This window comes from Asterias amurensis, chromosome 21, assembly GCF_032118995.1.
Source record: "Asterias amurensis chromosome 21, ASM3211899v1".
In the NCBI taxonomy this organism is placed as follows: domain Eukaryota; kingdom Metazoa; phylum Echinodermata; class Asteroidea; order Forcipulatida; family Asteriidae; genus Asterias; species Asterias amurensis.
Window position 1 is genome coordinate 3848178 of NC_092668.1, and position 20941 is coordinate 3869118.

Below are 20941 nucleotides of genomic sequence, written 5' to 3' on the forward strand. Positions count from 1 at the left end.
ACCCTGACATGGCTAGCACATATTTTTACACAGACCAGATACATGTATCATCATCAATAGGTTCGTAACATTGCATCATGGATGACAGGAGCAACTCGTCTGCAGATGATCCAACCCTCAATAGTTATGTCTGCATTGTCATGGCAACTGTTTACTCCTGCACCATTTTAGAGCAATTTTCTTTGTTTTTATGGTGAGACTCTATCGGGTAGGAGCTATCATATGATATTTTGTTTAATTTTTTTTATTGTTACCCTTTAGGCCCGTACAGAGTAAGATTAGAACAGTACAAAGTCCCAACCCACCTTTTCCCCAAGAATTACTTTTAAAAAAACAATGGTGCATATTTTATGAATGAATTATTTGATACTGAAGAATCCATCCCATTCAATATTAATGTGTTTTCACATCATTACTGGTAATGCTTGAAGTCATAAATTGTGACCTTTAGTAATGGATGTCGTTAAAAAAGTATATCAATTATTTACAACCAGCAGAATGGACTTTGGCAAATAAAAATTATTGCATTTATAAATTAGTGATATACGCTGGACTCTGGGGTCTTACTATTTGTAAGATTTGTAAGGGAAATAAATTATAAAATGGACAATGCTTGTACAGTCACAACAATAGATTCGACTTTTCCATTGTTGATTTCAAAACAAATCACTTTTACAAACAACTCACACTGGTTGGCATGGTGAAGCGAATGTTAGCAAAACATTCAATCATGTTAACACTACAGACGTTCTGACCACATTCAACATTTTTTGCAAACTTTCATTTGACTATAGTGTCTCCCATGATCGGTTGCTTCAAATGCTTCGAACAAATTTATCACTATTTTTTAACAATTTGTGACATTTTACAAACTGTTGCCAACTGTGTTTGTTTTGCATACAGCTTTCCATAGTTTTCCAGCCTCGGTTGGCAAAAAATCAGGCTGTGGTGATGCGGTAGAAAGGTCTATATTGCTGAGTGCTTCTAAAAATGGCAATGTTGGCTATTTCGCAATTTCTACAATACCTCATCTCATCTCACAAGCATTTGAACAAATTTATGAATCTAGAAAAGTACTTGAAAATGATGTACCTGTTGGTGGAAAAAATATTATTACAAGAATCATATAATATAACAAGATAATATATTATAACCAACTGCTTTTTGTCTGTAATTTTAAAGGCAAACAAAATGAATATCTTTGACAGTTCAATGCATTTTGATGACATTATTAGTTATTACTGACATTGTTGACAACTAAAAATGGGTGCACAAAAAATACAAATTACAGAGCTACAAGACTTGAGTTGAAGAGTTGAATCAATTCATTGTATCAATTTGAACTAAATTGACTCTGATCTTGATCAAATTAGGAAATATTCTTACCTAGTCAGTATAAATTTTTAGAACTACAGACACAGGAATACAATTACACTACGATGGAATGTCAACGTGCTCATGTCATTGGACATGGTGGAGGTAGAATTAGATTGAATGAAATGAAGTATTAAAAGTTAAACAAAAAAGTAATTGATAAACTCTTCTTGCGTGAATATTTCTTAACTTGAACTTGTTCTTACCAAGAACTTGCCGATTTTTGTCTGAGCTGATATGAGAGCACCGGCCCAATCTTTCACGGCTGTCATCCACGGCACTTCGAGGTCCGGACTCTTGCCATTGAACATCGGTCCATTGAGGCTCGGCGTCGGCGGCGAAGCATCGTGTACACGCCGTTTGCAACTTATCAACACCACAAGACGGAAAATCAAAATGGTCACAAATCCTCCGAAAAAGGTGACGAAACTCGAACTCAAAAACACAAACCAGTACCGAAGTCTGCACTCGTCTTCAGGACAGCCAGTCTTGAAGCATTGTTCTTCAGTTAAATTAACAAACGACATCTTTGCTGCGTAGTTTTGGGGCAAACTTTCGGGGTTACATTTTCAGAATTTCTAGCATAACAAGTTCGTGTTGAACGTTGTTTGTTGAACGTTGCTACAATACACACGCACAATACACACATGTAATAATCGCATACACTCAACACACACGAAACGGACTCGAGCTAGCTCGAGCTCTCAATGCCGAAACTTTCACTTCGCTGGTGCACAGCTTAAAATAAGAACCAAACGAGCTCTGAATTCCGTTACCAATGAAACGTAGTTGACATTGCCCGATTGAAAGTAAATAGAGGGCGCTAGAACGTTCAATGAGCTTTTCTTTAATTATTAATTTTTATCGGGCCGATCGCGCCGTACGATGACAGGCAAAAGCTAGGACCGCTCAAAATTTCCATAGGTATCTTATTCAGAAAACTTGAGTTTTATTGACTAGACAAATCCACTTTATGATGAAGAAAAATGAGCATAAATTTTATTTAAATAGGCGTCTATGGGCAGAAGGAGAAATTTGACACCGTTTTACAGGGTGTTTCCCCCAAAAAAGTATATTAACAAATATCAATGTATCCCAAGAATGGACTTGGAACAGCTGGAAATGGAACAGCTGCACATGAGGATTGATTTGGTAAGAATTAAAAAGCTAGGACCTTTGGTCCACCGATATTTAGTGACAGATTTGGGATACTTGTTTCTTAATGTAAACACCCTGTAGAGGAATTCCCTCTTTAACTAATTGTTTCAAGTTGCAATTAACTTTTATAAGTTGAGGAAAGGGAATGGGGGAAAAACAGCCGGAAGCAAACAATGCTCTGGGAGGCAGCATTGCTGAAGTATTGAGTTTTCGAGCGATTTCAAAATGTTCTGAAACATTCCGGGTTCAAAATTTAACTTTCGGGTAACAATTATGGTCGTGGCCCAGCCGTCTCATCTCGGTGCATTGTGCACATCGAACAGTAACTAAATTTTTCGAACCGGGGAAACTCTTGAGTTTTTCATGTTAAAAGTTAAGTTTTTCATATAATTTTATGGCTCAATAGAAAACACATTCTGAACTTTTCCAACGACCACCATTAATTTTGTTAATCTTGAGATAAGACCATACGGCGCTATGTATCTTTGGTTTTAGATGCATGTGATGAAGACAATGAAATCTGATGGGGTGAACAACTTCATTTTTGTGAATCACAATTTTTTATTGATTAATTCTGTAATTCATAATCATACAGGTTGCGTTTATCTCCCTGTGGAAGTTTAAATTAAACAAACAAATTTTAATCTCAAATCCAGTTCATTCCCGCCCCGCCCCCTTAATTCACCTTCCTCAACCCCCCACCCCCCCCCCCAAAAAAAAAGGTTTCGATAGCGCGCCCCCTTAAGTAAAGAATTAGTTAGTTTCCAAGATGGCGAGTGAAGCTGCGTTGTTGAGTGGGAAGCCGTGCATTACAGCGGGTTGTGGTAATACGTCTCGGTTACAATGTCCTACCTGTATCAAACTGAGTATACAGGGATCTTACTTCTGCTCTCAGGTACTAAACTGCAAGTGGTCTTCGTTTTTAATACATGTTTTGATTTAACGTAAAATTTGTCGTGCGCGCGGCAGCATGTGTCTGGTTTGCGCAGTTTTCGAAGATGACCTTTTTCAACTTCGCGCAAGCCATAATTTTGTTTTACGACGCAAACTTTAGTTTACAAATGAAATTGCGCGAATGCAAATTCCCAAACTGGCTTGCGCGAATTAAAACGGACATCGGTTACTTGGGTCTGGGTTGGGGAAAGGGGGGGGGGGTGGTTGTGATTTGGCACTGGCAGATGGGATGGGTCACCAAAAACTTACTTAGCTCCATTACGACAGTATCTGTATTGGACCATGGAGGTACCAGATACATACATGGAAATAGTATTATTTTTTTATATTAATTTAATTCAAATTTTGAATTGTGGAGGGGGGGGGGGGTGTCGGGGTTCAGAGCAGAGTGTCACGAGACTGGTGAAATTTGACATCTTGACCTGTAACTAATGACTTTTTTTTACTTGACTTTTGACTTTAGTTAGTTTGAAAAAAAAAATATTTTGAGACTTGACTTTTTAGCCTTTAGTTTAGGCTTAGTTAGAAAACAAATATTTGTGACTTGCAACTTGTTTGGTGCTTGATCCTTTTACCTGGTTATGGTTATGGTTCTTTTCTTTTAAGTTATCATTTATTTTGTCTCGTCTGATTTTGTTCCAGGAATGTTTCAAGGGAAATTGGAATGCTCACAAAGAGGTTCACAAAAAGGAAAGAATCAATCAGCAATTGAACACTAGAACCTACAACCCGTGGCCTGGATACATGTTCACAGGAAAACTGCGCCCTCATCCCTTGGTAAGAAAAGGTCTCCTGACATAGTGTGATGATCGTAACCCTCCATCCTCCCATCGGTCGGAGGGTAACGAGACAACATGCACAAGACTCGACAACAAGAGCAATTTTGACCAATGTTGACAATGTTGACCAATGTTCACAATGTTGACAATGTCACTAAGTTTTCACGGCTTTCAAAAATCATAATTCTAAGAACTCTGTTTGATCATCAATGTCTAATGAATCCAGAAGCCTCGCATATCCTGAAAATCTACTCTTTGGAAGTAGAAAATAAAGCACGACAAGAGAACATAATCTACCACCAAGTAGATACACATGGTGTTATCGCAAACCAAATAATATACATAAGAAAAGGTCATCATGAGTGGAATAAAATGATAAAAACAAATGAAATAATTATCTTAATCCAAATCCATTGTTTTCTAGTGGTACCTAAACGATGCTTGATTTTTGACATGCATGTGAGTTTGTTGAAGTTGTTTTTACGTCCGCTATTTTTTTTGTTCCAGTCTCAGCCACGTACTGTTCCAGATCATATAGGAAGACCAGATTATGCAGATCATTCTGAAGGTATGTAGGGAAAACATGAGTCTTTAAAGGATTATACTGGTCTTTGACAATTACCAAAGGTGTCCAGCGCCTTTAAAAAAGGCACTGGACACTTTGGGTGTCAAAATAACGAGGAATGAAGAGTTGTTGATAGTATAAAACATTGTGATAAACAGTTTATTGGTTTCATGTTATGTGTTAATTCGAGCAGGTTATCCAGCAAGTGAAATGGCTGTTAAAGGAAGCACACAGATCAAGTGTTTGCCGGCAGAAGATATTGAAGGTCTAAGAGTAGCTTGCAGGGTGAGAATCAAGTCCTTTCTATGTTTTGCTTCTGTTTATGATTTTTAAATTATATTTCAGCCTAGTAGTCAGACTTGCCCATTAATTTGTCCTTTTAATACGGTCTGAACCACCCATTAAATAAAATAGAATGTTTCTTTATCATAAAGATGCAAATTATTTCCCTCTTTTTCATCTTGACCGGCGCCTTTGAACGGTTTTACACCAGATTTAGTGCGGCTTTATAAACGCTGTGTAATTGTTATTATTATTTTTAATATCTCAAAGGCTATTATTATTTTTGGACAAAAACCAATTTACTCGCTGGAATACGAGATCTGAAAATCTGAAAATAACAATTGAAATGTGTTTCTTTTCAGCTCGGAAGAGAAGTTCTAGATATCGCTGCTGCTATGGTCAAACCTGGTGTTACGACTGACGACATTGATGAAGCTGTGCACAAAGCCTGTGTAGAGAGGAATTGCTATCCTTCACCATTGAACTATCATAAATTCCCCAAGTCCTGTTGCACGTGAGTTAATAATGATATTAAAGTTTAGAAAGCGCACATTCTAAAATACTCGTATGAAGTAGTTGTTGCTACAAAAGCTCATGTAGTTTATTTTTATGTAATTAGTTGGTCTTTAAGTGCTACCACTACCTTTTTTCTGTAGTACCGTCAAAAATAATTTTTTTCATACTTAATATTCTTACGCTTTCCTTGCAACCTTTTCTTTAAGGTCAGTGAATGAGGTCATATGTCACGGCATACCAGATAAACGCCCAATGGAAGATGGAGATATTATGAATGGTGAGAGTTATCAGAAACTGTAAAACTCTCTCAAATGTCATATTAGTTTTTCTATTGTATGACGAAGTATTGTTTTATGCAAGTTGGCCACAAACGAGCTCAATGCCAGTCTCGGTAAGTGGCTTACTGCTGAATTCTGTGCTTACGATCAAGATTCCCAGCTTATGTGCAAGCACCGAATGTATGTGCTAGGCTTGTAAGTGTAGAGTGCCTAGTAATGTTGAGTATGCACGCGCACAAGCCACTAACCTGTTAAATACGCTTGCCATAAGCACAGAATGCCCAGCTTCCGTAAGCGTCGATTCTGTGCTTAGGGTTAGCAGAGCCATGAAATTGGGCCCAGGTTTCACGCTCAAACACCCCTCTATTGGAGGAACCAGCCGTCGATTTTACAAAACTCTTTCTAATTTAAGACTAATCTTAGGACCTAGGACGAGTCCCAACCCTGAACTGTAGCATGCAGACCTTAAGATTAATCCTAAGTTAGGATGATTTACTCGTCCTAACTTGAGATAAGACGAGTCCTAACTCTTTGTGAAATCGACGTCTGGTCAGACATTCTGATCTGAACCCTTAACATGACCCAAACAAGATGACACTAATACCTATTAGAGACTCAAACACCCCTCTATTGGAGGAACCAGGTCAGACGCACTAGCGGCACATTTATCATTTAAATATCTGTAGAAATGACAGTTGACTTTTCTTTTGTTTTTACTTTCGTGCCTGTAGTTGATATTACTGTTTATCACAATGGTTTCCATGGCGACTTGAACGAGACATTCTTCGTCGGGAATGTAGACGAGAAGAGTAAAGAACTGGTAGCCGTTACCCACAAGTGTCTACAGCTAGCTATTGATGAAGGTAACAATAATAATAGTGACTTCTTCTAATAATACTGGCTTCTTACTGCGCCAACGAGACAAGTTTGGTCTGTTTAACTGCAAAACCAACAGATTCCAAAAAAAGCCCCTTGCCTTACCTCACCAAGCTCCTGAACACCTAAAACCATTTTAATATATTGCTAAATTTTTCTGGTCTTAAATGTATATAAATGTAGTCAAACTGTACATTTCTGGCAGGCCCTTGTTTTTGTGATTTTTTAATCAAATGTTCACTATGTATTTTCTATTGAAAAGCTTTTTATTAATTGTTGTAATATTTGTAATGATTGTAAATCATGTCGCAATTCAGCGGTATGCTGCGTTGGCATTTTTTAAAATAAATAAATAAATAAATAAACCATACCCGTCACTCAGTGACGCTCAAGGCACTTTAACATTCAGTATTTTCCTTCAAGGTATTGTGGTTGCCAGAATTTTAACATTTTTTGTTATTGTTGAGGAGACTGTTTTTTGACAATTGCCAAAAGTGTCCAGTGTCTTTAACATTCATTCGTCACATTACAAAATATTGTAATCTGTATGTTTTGTTATTTCGGATATTTTACATGTATTTGTTGTATATCTTACAGTGAGACCTGGCGTACGTTATCGTGAGATGGGAGACATCATCCAGAAACACGCCCAAGCTCATAAGTACTCAGTGGTACGAACTTACTGCGGTCATGGTATTCATAGGTTGTTCCATACTGCACCAAGCGTTCCTCATTATGCAAGTAAGTTCAATTTTTTTTTTTTTTAATAACTTTGGGTTGACAAAGAAAAATTTACTTGAACTTGTACACTGCGTTCAGTGTGGTAGCCACAGTGGGCAGTGCCGGGCTGGACTGCCCAGAAATAACAAGTTTCGCCCAGCACTCTGAGCAAAATACACTGTGCTGAATGAATGGTCAGGCAGTGGGATGGTTGACTGTGTACTGTGTACTGTTTAGATCTGTACTACAGGCTGCAAAGTGCTTCTATTATTCAAAGGGATGTGCATATTGAATGGTCAGACAGTGGGAGGGTTGACTGTGTACTGTGTACTGTTTAGATGCATTTCCATCGTATCTTATTACAGGCTGCAAAGTGCTTCAGTTATTCAAAGGGATGTGAACTTGAATGGTCAGACAGTGGGAGGGTTGACTGTGTACTGTGTACTGTTTAGATGCATTTCCATCATATCTTATTACAGGCTGCAAAGTGCTTCTATTCAAAGGGATGTGCATAATTGAATGGTCAGACAGTGGGAGGGTTGACTGTGTACTGTGTACTGTTTAGATGCATTTCCATCATATCTTATTACAGGCTGCAAAGTGCTTCTATTATTCAAAGGGATGTGCATATTGAATGGTCAGACAGTGGGAGGGTTGACTGTGTACTGTGTACTGTTTAGATGCATTTCCATCATATCTTATTACAGGCTGCAAAGTGCTTCTATTATTCAAAGGGATGTGCATAATTGAATGGTCAGACAGTGGGAGGGTTGACTGTGTACTGTGTACTGTTTAGATGCATTTCCATCATATCTTATTACAGGCTGCAAAGTGCTTCTATTATTCAAAGGGATGTGCATAATTGAATGGTCAGACAGTGGGAGGGTTGACTGTGTACTGTGTACTGTTTAGATGCATTTCCATCATATCTTATTACAGGCTGCAAAGTGCTTCTATTATTCAAAGGGATGTGCATAATTGAATGGTCAGACAGTGGGAGGGTTGACTGTGTACTGTGTACTGTTTAGATGCATTTCCATCATATCTTATTACAGGCTGCAAAGTGCTTCTATTATTCAAAGGGATGTGCATAACTGAATGGTCAGACAGTGGGAGGGTCGACTGTGTACTGTGTAGACCACATGGTATATTGCTGGCTGCAAAGTGCACATCTCTGTTTCCAAACTACACTGGATGTTGAAACTTTTAAAATCCTTATTTCTTAGCATAAAAATTGTAAAAATCTTGATAAATTTCTTATTTCTCCACAGAGAACAAGGCAACAGGTGTGATGAAACCGGGTCATGCTTTCACCATTGAACCAATGATATGTGAAGGTACGGTGAATAAACAATGACTTTTAACTTGTTCAGTGCCTGTTGTGTTTTGAAAATAAAATGCATAGCTTGTTGAGGTTTTGCTATGTTCTGTATGAGAATATATGGCACTATATAAGAACCATGTATTAATAGCCGTTTATTTGTTATGGTTGGTATTTTTTTCAATTGTCCAGGTTCATGGAGGGATGACACCTGGCCAGATAACTGGACAGCGGTCACTCAGGACGGTAAACGGTCAGCCCAGTTTGAACACACGCTCTTGGTGACCGAGACTGGATGTGAGGTTTTAACGGCCAGAAGAGAAAAGAACGGTCAGCCGCACTTCTTAGATCAGATGTAAATGTCAACTACTTAAGGACGCTGGTTGCACATGCACAAATGTTCAATGTTACAGATACTTTCACTGTAAAATTTCAGAAAAGTACGATCTTTACTTTCAATACATTTGTCATTTTAGGTTTTAGAATTGCAGAAATAAAAACATGGGTGAAGTACCAATGGGTTTATGTAATTGTAATATAGCTCATAAAAAAGTTAACCTATTTGAAAGTAGATTACTTTTTCATGAGTAGATTAGAAACGGGCAATTGAATAATTTAAAGTGTCAGAAACTCTCTTGGATGGGTCAGACTATCATAATGTTGATTATTTTTGTATAAATGAGTGGTGTTTTATAAGCATCTAGGTAGAGGATTGAACGCAAGAATGTTGAAAAGATCCCGCCATGGGTTGAAAATAAAGCATTTTCAAATTACAAATAATTATATTGTGTTAAGGACACTAGGATCCAGTGAGGTTTGTGGAGACACCATGTAAGAAAAGCTCATAAAAGCTGTGGAGGTTCTGAGAAAAACCAGTAGTTTAAGAAATCATTCATTCAGGCCTGTATGCTTTGTTTTTGAAAGAGCAAGGGCACCAAGGCATTTTGAGGAAAACAATTTCCACTGGAGCATTTCAAGGGCACCAAGGCAATGACTAGGGGGCATGGAGGCAATCGCCATCGTTGTCTCCGTGAAGTGTCCGGCCTGTGTTTCAACTTTCTCCTAAAGACGATCAGAGCATACTGATCGAAATATCGAGTTGTTAGACCACCTGTTCTTCTCAGAACCAACACGGCTCATAAATTGATTTATTACATGGTCTCTCCATAAACCTCACTTGGTTGTTTCTTCACCACGCAATGTTTCAAATCCTACACACTAAAGTAAGCCGTTACTACTTTGATATGATGACTAAAGAAAACAATAAATAAGTACAATTTCATTTCTTTGCCTCTCATGTTTTTTTATTATTGTGTTTCATTTTCAATGACTATCAAACCAATCATATTCATAGGCACAGATCACATGGTCAAGTTTAACATTCATATTATTTAATATTTGGGATCTATGTCAATTAATGTGCTTTGATTAACGAATTAACAAAGGCCTTGAGCCGCTCTAGAAGGGGGCACACCAATTTTGCTCTGGTAAGGTGCATTTCGAAGAGGAAACAGTCAATTTGTACTGGAACTTTGCAAAGGACACCACAACTAAAGCACAGTGCACCACAGCAATTGTTGTGGGCGCGGCAACATTAAGCCACGTTTAAGAAGATTTCACTAAGGACCTTCTGGACACTATTGGTAACTGTCAAAGACTAGCCTTCACAGTTAGTGTATCTCAACATATGCATGAAATAACAAACCTGTGGAAATTTGAGCTCAATCGGTTGTCCAAGTTGCGAGACAAAACTGAAAGGAAAAAACACCCTTGTCACACAAAGTTGTGTGCTTTCAGATGCTTGATTTCAAGACCGCAAATTCTAAATCTGAGGTCTCGAAATTAAATTCGTGGAAAATTACTTCTTTCTCGAAAACCACGTCACTTCAGAGGGAGCTGTTTCTCACAATGTTTTATACCATCAACCTCCCCCCATTACTTGTCACCTAGTGAGGTTTTATGCTAATAATTATTTTAAGTAATTACCAATAGTGTCCACTGCCTTTAAGCAGTCCAAACATTGTTGACCTTTTCACTAGAAGTGCAAAAAGCAAAACTTTACAACTATGCTAAAAGTAGGCAAAGTACCCCTGCTATTAGGCTAAAGACACAATTTTACCTCTTTTTTTTTTACTACAGAAACAAAATGAAATGATGCTAAAATCTGAGGAATATTTTTTGAGATTTGCTTTATTTTCAAGAATGATTTGGTTGTTAATTTATAATGACATCATAGATATCAAATCAAAGTTAATTTTCTTTTCAAGAAATTACATAAAAAATATACATGTAGTATGAAACTGGGGAGTCATCTGGGCCAAATGTCTAAGAGCTTAAGCAAAACAAAGTAGCTAACCACAAAATAATTATGCTTACCAGAATGAAGTTACCAACCAACATACAATGTCACATGTACTATCTGTGGCTGATATTCTGCTTGCATAATTTTGTAAGCAGTATTTTTTTGCTTAAGCAGATCTATGAAATTGGCCCCTGCCTGCTCAGCAGATGTCGTTGTCGCCGCGTCTTACTTGAAATGCACGATGGTGCGAATGCTGAAATAAAAAAACACAGAATAACGGGGTTTTTGTAAAACAAGTTGTGTGATCAAATCAGATCTAAAAGAATACAGGACTAGCTTAACTTTAGTCTAAAAGCTAAATTGGTTATGCAGTTCATAATAAGAATTTTTGTTTTCAATGAAAATTTCCCTTTGAAATGAGGTCACACTTGAGAAAACTGTGTCTGAAAACCCTTGAAAAAAAAAACTAGTTGGGTCTGTTACAACCAAAATTTTAACATGCTGAAAACTTTGCATATTATTATTTGTTACCTTTTGCCAGCGTGAAGTAGGTCAAATGCCTCGTTGATTTGATCAAAGTCGACATGGTGCGTTATGAACTCGTCCACCTTCAACTTGCCAGCTTGGTAATCGTCAACTAACTTGGGAACGCTGTCGCGACTTTTGTATCCTGTGGAAGGTTGAACACGGGGTGAATAATGGGGGGAGGTAGTTGGTTTATTAAATTCAGTCATGGTTTATTTAAAAAAAAAATAAAAACTGACAAAACATGAGCCAAATTGCAAAGAGTTACATAAAGAAGGTAAACAGGGATGTGATTTCTCCACTTTTGACCAGAAAAGCTACTCAGGGTATGGGGCTATAAGAAGATGATTGAATGTGAAAAGAACTCAGGGGAGCTGAAGGTAGGAATTAATGTTCCTCTTAAAGGGTCCATGTACTTTTTCCTAACACAAAACACAATGTCCACAGATTTATGACAGTAGAAAGCTTCCCTTGAAACTTTACTTAATTTACGTCTCAGTTTTAGCATTTAAAAAAGTATTTACCAGTTATGCTATGATTATGGTATAGTATCATAACTGGTTAATGGGATTTTACATGTTAAATTAATTTTCGTCTTCCTGAGACGAAAATTATTTTGTGACTTGTCTTTACTCATTTCTCAAAAACTACAGAACCTCAGTTAGTACTATTTGAAGGGAAGCTTTCCACTATCATTATCTTCAAACCCTGTAAGTTTAATGTAAATCTGTGGACATTTTGAAAAAGGACCCAAATCCTTTAAAACAGTCTAGATTGTAGAATGGAGGACAAGGAGTTCCAAAGAGATGCAGTTTACGTGGAATCAATGATTCTATTTTCTCATTTAAACATTACTCAATCTACAACCAACTGCGGGAGCTTTTTTATACATACCTCCAAAGGCAGTTCCCTTCCAGACACGCCCGGTGACTAGTTGAAATGGGCGTGTTGAGATTTCTTGGCCTGCCCCTGCTACACCAATGATTGTAGACACGCCCCACCCCTTATGACAGCACTCTAGGGCTTGGCGCTGTCATGACAAACAAAACATGCATTAAATGGTGGCAATTCAAAATGATTCTTGGATATGGGACAATGAAAAAATGTAATAAGCCAACAAAAACAAAACATGTTTAGCGTACTCCCTTTTTGAAAAAAAGGAAGGATTTTTTTTAGCAGTTAGCAGGATAAGCATAATATAAAGAGCATAGGGCTGTTTTGATAAGTAGAAGCTTGGAAAAAATGGCAAAACAGTTCAAGAGTACAAAAGAAACATCTTACCATAGTGTGGATATTTCCGATGCATTCAAATGTATAATCCAAACCTCCGTCCGTCATCTCACTGAGAACCTCTTGCAAGGTCTTGTCCAACTTCTTGGGGTTCACGAAATCGGTGGCGCCAAACTCCTTAGCTGTGAGAGAGAAAACATATGTCATAAGCATGGGCGACTGGTGTGACTAGTGTTGAAGTTGTGGCTATTGATTAACTACTCGGTTAATTGTTCTGCCACGACCAATACAAAAAACCTGCTTGCTATCCACGACAGCATAACTTACTTACCAAACACAACCAGACATACGGAAACAATCCTTCAATCCTTTCAGCATGAATTTTGCTATACTGCGCCTGCGGCAATCAATATGTCGCACTGCATCTTGGGAATCAAATATTAGTAGCGACTAATGAAACACTCTGTCGTAATAATGTTTGAAGATGACAACAAAACTTCAAGAAGAGGAATAACAATGTGATAAAGGTATAACAAAACAATTGTTGCACGCTGTGACTGAGGTCCATGGGTTTTGTACATCCTCGGTGCCATTTGCCCCCTTGGGGGTGTACAAAACGCCATGGACCCCAGTCACAGCGTGCAAATACTGGATGAACATAACCTAAAATGATGACGATGATGATACATACCTATAGCTTCTTTGTCTGGGTTTATATCGATGGCGATAATCTTGGAGGCACCAACGGCTTTACATCCCATGATAACGGCCAGACCAACGCACCCAAGACCCCACACAGCACAGGTTGCTCCTTCCTCAACCTTAGCATGGAAATACAAAAAGGAGAACCACAGTCAACTTCAAATTTTAAAAATTGTAAAAATAAAACTTAACTCAGCCTCCTTAAGGCTGTAAAGCTATTACAAATATTTGTGAAATAAACCAATCAATAATAAGGAAAAAAACAGTGTGAGGATCCGGTCTTAGCTGCATCGAAAAGACCAGGTTGGTGGCTGCACCAACCAATGCCAATGCAAAGCATGCGATACAACGCAAAGTGAAAACTAGTTGTACACAATGTATGCCATTTATCCGCAAGTTTCCAGAGCTGGTCCTTTGTCAACTGTTGCTGGTCCTTTATCACCTGTTAATACATCCCCACGTGATCGGGTTTTGACCAATTAGAGTCTGGAAACTGGCCACGGTATTTATTACTGGTACTGATAAAATAATAACAATTAGTAATAGCAAATTAATAAGTTGTTCATCATTGGTTGGATTAATACTAAATTGAACTATTTTTGCCCTAGATTGCTTGGTGACATACAATTAACTTTCTTTTTAAAGGATTTGGGTACTTTTTCAAAATGTCCACAGATTTACATTAAACTTACAGGGTTTGAAGATAATGATAGTAGAAAGCTTCCCTGAAAATATTACGTGCTGAGGTGCTGTAGTTTTTGGGAAATGAGTAAAACAGTGTCATGGAAATAATTTTTGTCTCATGAGACGAAAATTATTTTAAGCATTTACAAACGTATTTTCATGAAATTGTTTTACTCATTTCTCAAAAACTACAGCACCTCAGTAAGTAATATTTGAAGAGAAGCTTTCCACTATCATTATCTTCAAACCCTGTAAGTTTATTGTAAATCTATGGACATTTTGAAAAAGTACCCAAATCCTTTAATTCAATTTCATTTTCTCGCCATCAAAAGACCATCGTTTTACCTTTGCAGTGTTGAGGACAGCTCCATATCCAGTTGATATACCACATCCTAAGAGACACACCTTATCCAATGGGGCTGCCTTGTCTACCTGAACACAAGACAATCAAAAACAACAGACCATGAATAATAAGCAGTATCAGGTGGTCCTTGACCATGAAATAATAAAATAAAAGTAGTCATAATAATAATAGAGGCTTCTTATATTGCAAGCATATCCTTCACTCATTGACGCTTTAAAGGCAGTGGACACTATTGGTAATTACTCAAAATAATTATTAGCATAAAACCTTTATGGGGAGAGGTTGATGGTATAAAACCTTGTGAGAAACGGCTCCCTCTGAAGTGCCATAGTTTTCGAGAAAGAAGTAATTTTCCACGAATTTGATTTTGAAACCTCAGATTAACAACTTGAGGTCTCGAAATCAACCATCGAAACGCACACAACTTCGTGTGACAAGGGTGTTTTCTTCTTTCATTATTATCTCGCAACTTTGATGACCGATTGAGCTCAAATTTTCACAGGTTTGTTATTTTATGCATATGTTGAGACACACCAACTGTGAAGCCTAGTCTTTGAAAATTACCAAAAGTGCCACTGTCTTTAACAAGTTGTGAGACCTACTCCTTTTACATAGCACCGTGTAATGGCTTACAAGGTGCTGTGGCGAACCCCTCCTCTTTTTGGTAAGTGAACCGGGTTCTTTTGCATGCATTTATTACACACTGCGCACTGCTCGCGCATCCGCAGTGAAAACACATCTAATATGAACCGACCTTCACAGTTTGTAATCAATCTGAGGCCCCTGAACATGTATAATGTTGATTTTAAGAAGGTTTACCTTAGCAACCGACAACTCGGCTACAACGGTGTACTCGCTGAAGGTTGATGTTCCCATGAAGTGCACCACGTCTTGCCCCTTACAGGTAAAGCGTGTTGTACCATCTGGCATCTGCCCCTTGCCTTGAGTCACCCTGGTTACGGAATAAACATGGACGAATCTTCAAACTATTTGAAACTTTGCAATACGATTTAGTAATGGTTTGCTGTAACACTTGGAAAAATAATCTCTAAATGAGTTGGGGTCGTTCTATATTTTTACATTTTATTTTACATTTTGTTCATCTTCTGGAGAAGATGGTTAAATAATAAATAGCAAAGTAATAGACAAGCATTCCTGCTGAATGCAAGGTATGGACTAGTGAAAAATACTGAAGGAATAGCGGAAGAACAAACAAACTTGTCTCGCTGGCTTGTCACTGACAAAAACGAGGCCCAATACTTCACTTAGGCAACCAAAGCGATTGCCTCCATGCTCCCTGGTTATTGCCTTGTTGCTCTTGAAATGCTCCAGTAGTAATTTACAATTTCCTCATAGGGTAGAGTACCCTTTACCTAGAGGAAAATGCCTTGGTGCCCTTGCCCTTTCAAATAAGCTTGGGCGATATCACGATAGTATCGAATATCGCGATACTAACTTGGAAACGATTTCGATATCGGATCGATTTGGTTTTAATCGAAATATCGATATATCGCGATATATCGCGATATATCGCGATATCGATTAAATATCGTAATATCGGGACGTATTTTCTAGCTGAGACATCTTGCACCCCTAGGTTTGGAGTAAAACCAGGAGAATAGGTCATTAGAATACCTCTCTTATGCTATGACTGTCTCTTCTACAACTTTCACTGGGAGTTTGAAGACTGATGATGTCAAATTTAATTAATCGCGATTATATCGAACATTGCGATATATTGTCGGCGATATATCGTGAATAAAATAAATCGATATCGCCCAAGCTTACTTTCAAACACGAAGCATACAGGCCTGGCAAACCTTGCTAGTGTTTTAATTCATCTACTAGTTGGTGACAACACATTCATATTATCTCTTTGGTTAGTTTTGGGCCATTGTTTGTCATGTTGCAATTTATTGATTGATAAGCTTAGTCTTATCTAATAATCTTATCTAATAACCATCGGCACAATGTCCAAGGCGATGCAATTCAATCACACAACTTCTACTTCCCATGAGATTTGAGATCTCCACAAAATGACCATTCAAAAATGTGTATTTTTCTAATAATAATAATATTAATAACGAATTCTTATACAGCGCATTTCACTATAACCGTCTTACAGATGCTATGTCAGATTTTTGGCCCCAAACATTAAAAAATCGATTTTCAAAGAGTATCACCCGCTCTAACGAAAAAAAGCTTAACTTTTACTTTTAATGGTCAGATACTATGACAAAAAATTTAACATGTTTCTTATAAAACACATAAGAATTGGTCACGTAATATGTTGTCGGGATCCAGACAAAAACTAATTTTGAGCACTTTTTTTTACTGCTACTAATAACTGGCGGACTTTTTTTATGGTTTACAAACAACGTTTTTGAGATGTGTAAATTTTCATTGTTTATAAACCATGTTTATTAAGAAGTCTCGATTTTCATGGTTTATAAACCATGTTTTTTAAGAAGTCTTGATTTTCATGGTTTATAAAACATTGTCACAAACCATGATTTTATGGTTCATTTGTTATGGTTTATAAACCATGATTTGTAAACCACGATTTTTACTCTTCAATTTTTATGGTTTATAAACCATGTTTTTAAGATGTCTCAATTTTCATGGTTTGTAAACCATGATTTGTAAACCATGAATTTGATGCTTCATTTTTTATGGTTTATAAACCATGTTTTTAAGATGCGTACATTTTCTTGGTTTATGAACCATGATTTGTAAATGTTTTTCGTATGTTCATGGTTTGTAAACCATAAACTTATACACAACAAATACTTTACTGGTATGTAAACCATAACAGGATTTGGCAACAGTTTCTATGGTTTACATCTAATTGCTGTAAACCATGGTAAAAACATGCCTTAAAAGTGTCAAACAATTAATGGACAAACGGCGCCCCATACAAATGAAAGCTTGTACTTTCTCGACCCCCATCAAAATACCTATTGAATTTTAAATCAAAATTTTTGGGTCAAATCGGCCAAAAATCTGACATAGCATCTTTAATGCGCTTTACATTAGTGCCAAGTCATTGGCAGTTCTATGGAATCGGGCCAGATTCATTTACCTGATAACTTGGCACAGATTGGTTTTGGGGCTCAAGCAAAACTTGCACTTCCTGCACTGCGGAACGTAGAGTGGTACAACATGGTCCCCCACTGCGACCGACGTCACCCCTGGGCCAACACTTTCGACGATCCCACCTCCTTCATGACCGAGGATACAGGGGAATTTACCCTCGGGATCGGTGCCACTCAGGGTACCGGCGTCTGTATGACAAACACCTGTCGCTACAACCTGTAGTCAGAGAGATTGTATGACAAGAGAATTTCATTGCAAACTGGAATAACAACCAAAAGGGCCTATGGTATTGCTTTGATTTGAAAAGGTTTATTCACAATTAATGGGCGACTAGTAAAATTAATACTCATTAAGAGTTGAACTAGTCACGCCTCAAATAATTGCGACTTTGGCACTAGTCGCGAATGATTTTAATTTCCCAAGATGCGTTGCGGCATGATGTTTGCGGCATGATGTTTGCGTAAAATTCAACCTTAAAAGTAATAATGACATTTGGCATCATCTGCGCATGCGTCGACTTTGAGGACGGTCGCCCCTCATTTTAAATGTGATTGTGCTGAAAACGGCAACTAGTGACGACAATGTTTTGCTGAAAACTACTAATCGTCGCACAACCATCTGTCGTCGAAAATGAAAACACCCCAATCAAAAGTCGCAATACTACTAGTCACCCACTTTACTGACCTTGATGCGAACTTCTCCCTCCTTGGGCGGGGCAACCTCCACCTCTTCAATGCTAAGTGGTTTGCCAGCTTCCCAGGCAACGGCAGCTCTACACTTAATTGGCTGAAAAACAATGTAGAATAGGAAAAGTCAATAAAAACACATGGAAAAGTTTGGTGCCACCACTTTTCCCATTCGATATAAAAAGATAGTATCTAATTTACCGTATTGACCTCAGTGAGGATATATCCCTTTTTGTAAAAATGATGAGTGAAAAAGTGGTGGCGCAATATGGAAAGTTATACCATTTAGTTATTCCTCTATTGTTATCCAAACACATTATGATTTATTGTCTAAACAATTACAATAAACAACAATGGCATGACAATTCACTGTACTATGATTTATGAAAGTTGTCTAAAGATGACATATTCACAACGATACAAAGGGAATTTTTCTGGTACCACGGAATTGCGAGACTCACGGTAATATCAAATTTCTACCTCCATGGTTACCGATGGTTATATTACATCATAATGAGGCTTGACTATTCTACCTCAATGACCATACACAAACAATGGGTGCGTTCGTTTAGCTTCCCCGGGTCGACCCCGGTGTGTGGTGGTTTTTTTTTGGAAAAGTTTCCGTATGGCGCCACCAGTTTTTCATTCGATATGAAATAATATAGTATCTAATTCACCTCAATGAGATATCCCTTTTTGTAAAAATGAGTGAAAAAGTGGTGGCGCCATACGGAAAGTTATCCTTTTTTTTTCCAGGACGAACGTGTGCAGATAATTACCCACGTTCGTCCTGGAAAAAAAACCCAACCACACACCAGGGTCGACCCGGGGCCGGCTATGTAGTAGAAATGTCATTGCACCATTCAACACGTGAAACAGGTAAAGAGTGCAGTTTACGCTTAGTCTTAATCATGAAATTGTTTGATAATATAAGTACACATTAATAGTTCATAAAACAGATATAATGCATACCTTTCCGGCAGTATCAGACATGCTTATAATCACTGAGAGTGGAATTATGTGGGAAATTGACAACAGTCTTCAGCAACCAAAACGACTCCGGTCAAGGACTTTGGACTAAAAGAATTACTACTACAGTATTTCTCAAAAGAGGGCGTTTTTTAAAAGACTTTTTTGCACACGGTTCGCTCTTCGCACTCGGCCTAGACTTGACTGAAGTCCCATTCCCGTTCCAATCTCAGAAAGCGTTTGTTTTGTGATACTCTGCATTCCCCTACCTGCCTGGACCACATTGGAACACGTTGCCTTGGATCGGTCGAGTTGGTCTTTGAAAAGCGTGTGTAACCGTTTGTTATCAAATGCACATGGGTAAAAAGATGTTGTAAAAGTAGAATACAATGATCCACACAAACATGCCTCGAAATTGCACTATTTTCCTTTTACCTCGTCGACTAACACGGTCGGCCATTATGGGAGTCAAAATTTTGACTCCCATAAATGGCCGACCGTGTTGGTTCGCACAGTAAAAGGCAAACCTCGCAATTTCGAGGCAAACTTGTGTGGATCATTGTATTCTACTTTTAAAACATCTTTCTAACCATATGCATTTTGTAAAAAATGGTTACAAACGCTTTTTATAGACTAACTCGTCCGATCCAAGGCAACATGTTCCTTTAAGGACCTCCCGCACGAGAACGGGACTTGATTCAAGTCTACTCCCACGGCGATCTAGCTGTGAACAATACTTCCTAGCCTTTATTCAAGGCGCACGCGGCGGCGGCACCCAAGATGTCACGCACGTTTCAGTTTTAAATGTGGGAGGAAAATCCACATACATAAAAGGGTTCCCATCTTTATGTATGCTGTGGGAAACCCAGTAGAGAAATATTCCAGGGAAAAGCCCATGCAGTCAGGTAGAGACTGAAAGCCGAGTGCCCCGTAGACTTGACTCAAGTCCTCCCGTGCCAATTTAGAAAACTATTGATTTGTGATGTTTTGTATTCCCCTATGTTCTCGGGACCACACAAATAGCTACATTTTGACAGCGGCGGGTATATGCTTAGGGACCCCCCGCACGAGAACGGGACTTGAATCAAGTCTAAGTGCCCCGGCGTGATTCGAACCTGGTCCTAGAGGTGGGCGTCTACAAGGAATTTTAAACACAACGCCAACCTGACCTACAAAATGACATTACCAGATTCTCAATACTATCATCATAAAAAGAATACTGACGCAAATAATTCCTTAGACTCGTTTTTGTATGGGCAGTCCATAAATAGATTGCACATAATAATGACGTCATCGACCGCAATTAGTGATGTTTTATAATGTGAGCAATAAGGCCAAAGGAATTTCCCATGCAGGGACAATAAAGTAGTATTGATGTATTGTATTGTATTGGAAAACAATGGAAAAGTGCGTGCGTGAAAGCGCTGCGCACAACTCTCGACTCTCTTTCACGCGTGCACGTTACATCAAAGATGGCGGCCAATGACGTCATGTGCAGTCCACCCATAGAGGTATGGTATCATAAACACTATGATGTAACGCCAGTCTAATTACTTCAAC

At 38.2% G+C, this 20941-nt stretch overlaps 3 protein-coding genes across 3 annotated transcripts in view; 1 reads left to right on the top strand and 2 right to left on the bottom strand.

Moving 5' to 3' along the window:
• The window catches only part of LOC139953084 (calcium-activated potassium channel subunit alpha-1-like), a 99964-nt gene extending 97894 nt beyond the window's left edge, over positions 1-2070 (bottom strand). Inside the window, 1 exon segment of the mRNA XM_071952489.1 lies at positions 1581-2070. Coding sequence (XP_071808590.1) covers positions 1581-1901 — 321 coding nt within the window. The 5' untranslated portion in view covers positions 1902-2070.
• Positions 2071-3294: 1224 nt separating this feature from the next.
• LOC139952983 (methionine aminopeptidase 1-like) lies at positions 3295-11123 on the top strand. The gene is made up of 10 exons (XM_071952340.1): positions 3295-3427; positions 4129-4263; positions 4773-4833; positions 5024-5115; positions 5475-5626; positions 5835-5905; positions 6638-6769; positions 7380-7523; positions 8774-8839; positions 9016-11123. The coding sequence occupies exons 1-10, from the start codon at positions 3302-3304 to the stop codon at positions 9180-9182; spliced, it is 1146 nt and encodes a 381-aa protein (XP_071808441.1). The 5' UTR covers positions 3295-3301; the 3' UTR covers positions 9183-11123.
• On the bottom strand, positions 10126-19531 carry LOC139952984 (alcohol dehydrogenase class-3-like). Its single transcript, XM_071952342.1, has 10 exons — positions 19385-19531; positions 18411-18512; positions 17713-17942; positions 15450-15582; positions 14612-14698; positions 13572-13701; positions 12932-13062; positions 12545-12680; positions 11657-11795; positions 10126-11378 (listed from the first exon to the last, which is right to left on the bottom strand). Exons 1-10 carry the CDS (start codon positions 19403-19405, stop codon positions 11351-11353), a joined length of 1137 nt encoding a protein of 378 aa, XP_071808443.1. The 5' UTR covers positions 19406-19531; the 3' UTR covers positions 10126-11350.
• Between the last annotated feature and the right edge of the window lie 1410 nt (positions 19532-20941).